Genomic DNA, 4,091 nt, shown 5'->3' on the forward strand with positions numbered 1-4,091 from the left:
TTTTTTTTTTTTTTTTTTTTTTTTTTTTTTTGCCAAAAATTGTCAATTTGTGTGCCAAATCCCGGAGAGTGTAGGTGTCGATTTGGTAACAGGATGATCCGGCAGTGCCTCCTTGGGGGCGCTTAAAAAAAAAAAAAAAATGACAAAGGAGCACATATGTAGGGGATGCCAACCCGTCACAACCATTTTGTGCAATATATGACGCATCCATGGACAGTTGGGAGTTTTCTCCCCAATAGGGGGAAAGAGGTGCCCCGTTGGTGCCTCTGTCATTTGTGCTGTGGCGACTGGTTAAGTAGAAGCAGCAGCTCCAGGAAAATAAACACCCCAGATGGATATCCTTCCCCCCGTTAAGCAGATTTCTCATAGCCCATTTATGTGTTAAAGAGTGGTAAGTGGTTTTTCCTTAAAAGGTTAGAGAGGGGGCAAGGGGCAAGCACAAGTGCGAGCTGCAGGGCGCGAAGTGGATGCAAAAGTGTATACAGCAAAAATGAGAATGAAAATAAATAGATGTGTAGCTAGCTGGTGAATTATCGGACAACCTTGAGGTGCCCCACCCCCGCCAACTGTCCCACACTCAACGGAAACAAAACTGTGCAGCCAGGACGCGCAGAGTTAGGGAAGACACAATTGGACCAGGCAGACGTAGCGCTACTTCGACATGGCCGTCTTCTCTCTGCGCGATAGAACCATGTAGAGGTGACTGCTGGACAAGAGCCCCCATATTCATGGTGGTCAAAAAAAAAAAAACTAAAAAAATTCCGCTGCAGAGGCCTAAAAGAGAAGCTTCCCCTGCATACTCAAACGCTCCAGGATGCTGTCCCCATACTCCTGATAATCCGCTCGTGTTATTTGATAATTGTGATAATCGAACAGCTCCAAAAAGTAGTGAGCCCCTGAGTAAGTGGCATATTTTTGCAGCATCCTTCTCCGCAGAGAATGCACATTAATACAAACGTTGCTGTAAAAGTTATTCCTTTTTACAAAATCATACAATTCATTTTGTAATCTTTCACGAAAGCCCCTAATGATACTGGACCCCCCTGTCAGGTAAATATTTTCAAAGAGTTCCTTTCGAGTATCAATAGGGCACTTTTGAATGGTGTCGTAAATTACACATGGGAGGGTACTCTGTGTGAGGGCGGCGCTCAGGTTGGCTTTCCAGCTAGGGCAAGACTCCTTTATACTGGCATTCGGGATCCAAGTACTGGGAGACCCGCTCAAATGGAATCCCTCGTTTACGTCGTAAGTGTGCAGCTGCTTGTACGATTCTGTTTTTAAATAATTTCCCAAATGACATGGAGAGAAAAATATTTCAGTGGAGATTACAGCTGAAGAAGATATTTTATTAAAGTTTAACTCGAAGGAGCTAACTAAATAATTTCTCGGAGTTCGATCATAAAGTAAAGAAAGGTAACCACAGTCTTCTCTACTCTTCGGAGTAAGTACCCGTTTTTCCTTTGCAATTTTTGCAGCTTCCATAGATATGTCTTTTTGGTACATTTTATTTTTTTTCATTTCCTCAAATATTTGATTATCTATATCGTACCCCCCAATGTCGTAAGTGCTTGTCAGGTCGGGCAGTGGGATTCCGTTTATCACTGGTGTGCAGGTCGTCTTAGTACTTCCAATGTTGACTAAAATGGACGTGAAATTGAACAAGTTTAAATTGTGTAATTTGGCGACACACTCCTCTGGGTAGGGTTCCCTGCCCATTATTGTTTTCCTCACTGAGCCAAGTTCCCCTTTGTATTTTTCTCTTCCCATTATAACCGTGTCGCTGATGTAGTCATTATGTCCACAAGAGTCCTTATGATCATTTCTATACAGTAGGACTTCACGCCCGTTTTGCCTCTCCTGCTTCTCCTTCGCGAGGTTCTCCAAAATGATAAGTGAAGAGAGAAAGGAAGGCTCCCTAAAGGTCACACTCTGTACTTGAAATGTGTCAAATAAAATATCCCCTAGAGTAGAAAAATCATACGTATTGTTTGTGCTAGAAAAGGGAATAAACAAATCTTTGTCTTTTAAATTTATTTTGTAATAATTACTGAAGCAGTGAAAAAGACACTCTTCTAGGATGTCGTAATTTTTATATGGAGGATGTGCATAGCCCAGGTCCTTCCATGGCTCAATCACTTCCATTTGGGGTACACGCCAGCTTTGTAATTTGCAATCGTACTTATTTATGAGTCCAACTTTGAAGGAATAATTTCCAAGTGATAACAGGACGACATTATTTTCTATGGGCAGGTAGCTGTTAAGCTTGTGGATATCGCTACATGTGGTATTTGAAAAGCTACTGAAGCTTATTCTTTTGTGGAGTTTTTTTTTTTTTTCGCTCGACGGGGGGGAGCTGCTTAAATGGACGTATATCCCCAGTGGGTCCTTCAGCTTGAGGTACAGGCTCTCCGTTATGGGGCTGTACGTGGGAGTTTTCCGCCCCTCGCCCTGTCCCTTCATTGGGACTGCGTCAGCACAGTAGGGTGTGCCCAATCGGCCGAGGGATGGCCACTGTACACTTCCGAATGCTTTTTCAAACGTCTTACCCTATGCAACGGGAGTCGTGTTCAGTGTACACACATTGGCCGTTGCCGTTTTCCCCTATTTGGTATGTTTAGCTCGCCTTGTGCTTGTCGCGTGTCTGCACAACGGAGCAGTGTGTGACAGACTGCACAGTTATCATGGGCATATTTTTGGCGAACCAGCAACTGCTTTTCGAAGCAACATCACTTTTTAGAAACACTGTCTTTTTTTTCCGTTCCTTTTTTTACCCCCACAGTTACGCACGTATCCACTCAAATCCCACACAGCCGTTCCAGCAAGGCGCCCTCTTCCTTCATTCCAAGAGGACGCAGGAGCAGCAAAAAAAAAAATGTAGACTTACTACAACGAATCGGTGTGCATGTCCTATTTTGAAAAAGTAAATCTGCAAAGTTATATACATTTATATTTACATATATGTGTTGTTTGTTTTTTTAATTAAAAAGAGTTTTTTTTTTTTTCTATAGGGCGCAAATCAAAATTGGCCAAAGGTAACTTTCCATGTGCAAAAACAATCGCGGAACAAAAATGACAAAAAAAAAAAGAAAAGTGACGGGGAAAATGCCCGTACTTGAAAAAAAAAAATGAATCAAAAATTACATAATCCTGCAACACTGTCTCCTTTTAAGTTTCTTGCTTTGCTTAAATAACTGCTTAGTCGTAGCTGAGCAAAAAAAAAAAAAAAAAAAAAAAAAAAAAAAAAAAAAAAAAAAAAAAAAAAAAAAAAAAAAGGGAAAAACATCCGTGTGCATGGATCGAAGAAATTAAGTCGTTAAAGAACTAGCTGCGTGAGAAAGCTGTGCAAGGAGAACATATGGACATGATCATGGCCTGAAATATATAGGCCCCCTCTTTGCCCCTTGTCCAAAGGGGAGAATAACGATGTGGTGTATTTACTCGAAAGATCCTTGCTCTTGTCGACGAGGACATCCAAATTTTCCCTGTTCCTGATGAGTGCGTCCATAGTTGTTCTCACTTTTTCCTGCGCAACAGGGGAGGGAGGAAGAGGCGGAAAAGGAACAAAAAAAATAATATACAGTGTGTGCATTCTTATTGACGCCTCAAAAGGGCAAAACTTAGTCAAGATGGTGGATTCCTCCGTCCCCGTCCATATTGCACACATAACATAAAACGAAAAAGGACAACGCATATGCCTGTTGGGCCATCCGAGAAGGGGCCCAGACAGATACGCGCCTCCAATGCATCTCTTTCACGTTTACAATGTTTTCGCTGATTTTCATGTTTGTGTTAGCTATGGCATCACACGTCAGGGGGTCCTGAGAGGGGGAAGAAGATCACTGGTCCAGTGTTTATTCCTGTTCATGCATACAGGTTATACTGCTTCGTGGAAAACGAGTTAACTATGCACATGTTGGGGAGGGAACTGTTTCGTTTTTTTTCTTCTTTTTGGAAGCGTTCTCAATATGACTCACCTTATACTTGGACAGATATGAATTCAAATTAAAAGAAATTTTGTTGTCCTGATTTACTGCCGACCACACATCTTTCGGAACGGTGCGAATAAAGTCCATGTAAATTTCGTAAATCAT

General features: G+C 41.8%; 2 protein-coding genes across 2 annotated transcripts; both read right to left on the reverse strand.

The window, feature by feature from the left end:
- Positions 1–774: 774 nt before the first annotated feature.
- AK88_00844 (uncharacterized protein) lies at positions 775–2,460 on the reverse strand (the record flags this gene model as incomplete). Its single annotated transcript, XM_012478488.1, has 1 exon — positions 775–2,460. One exon carries the CDS (start codon positions 2,458–2,460, stop codon positions 775–777), a length of 1,686 nt encoding a protein of 561 aa, XP_012333911.1.
- Positions 2,461–3,137: 677 nt separating this feature from the next.
- On the reverse strand, positions 3,138–4,091 carry AK88_00845 (uncharacterized protein; the record flags this gene model as incomplete). Its single annotated transcript, XM_012478489.1, has 4 exons — positions 3,138–3,205; positions 3,439–3,523; positions 3,762–3,818; positions 3,975–4,091. 4 exons carry the CDS (start codon positions 4,089–4,091, stop codon positions 3,138–3,140), a joined length of 327 nt encoding a protein of 108 aa, XP_012333912.1.

This window comes from Plasmodium fragile, assembly GCF_000956335.1.
Source record: "Plasmodium fragile strain nilgiri unplaced genomic scaffold supercont1.7, whole genome shotgun sequence".
Classification (NCBI taxonomy): Eukaryota; Apicomplexa; class Aconoidasida; order Haemosporida; family Plasmodiidae; genus Plasmodium; species Plasmodium fragile.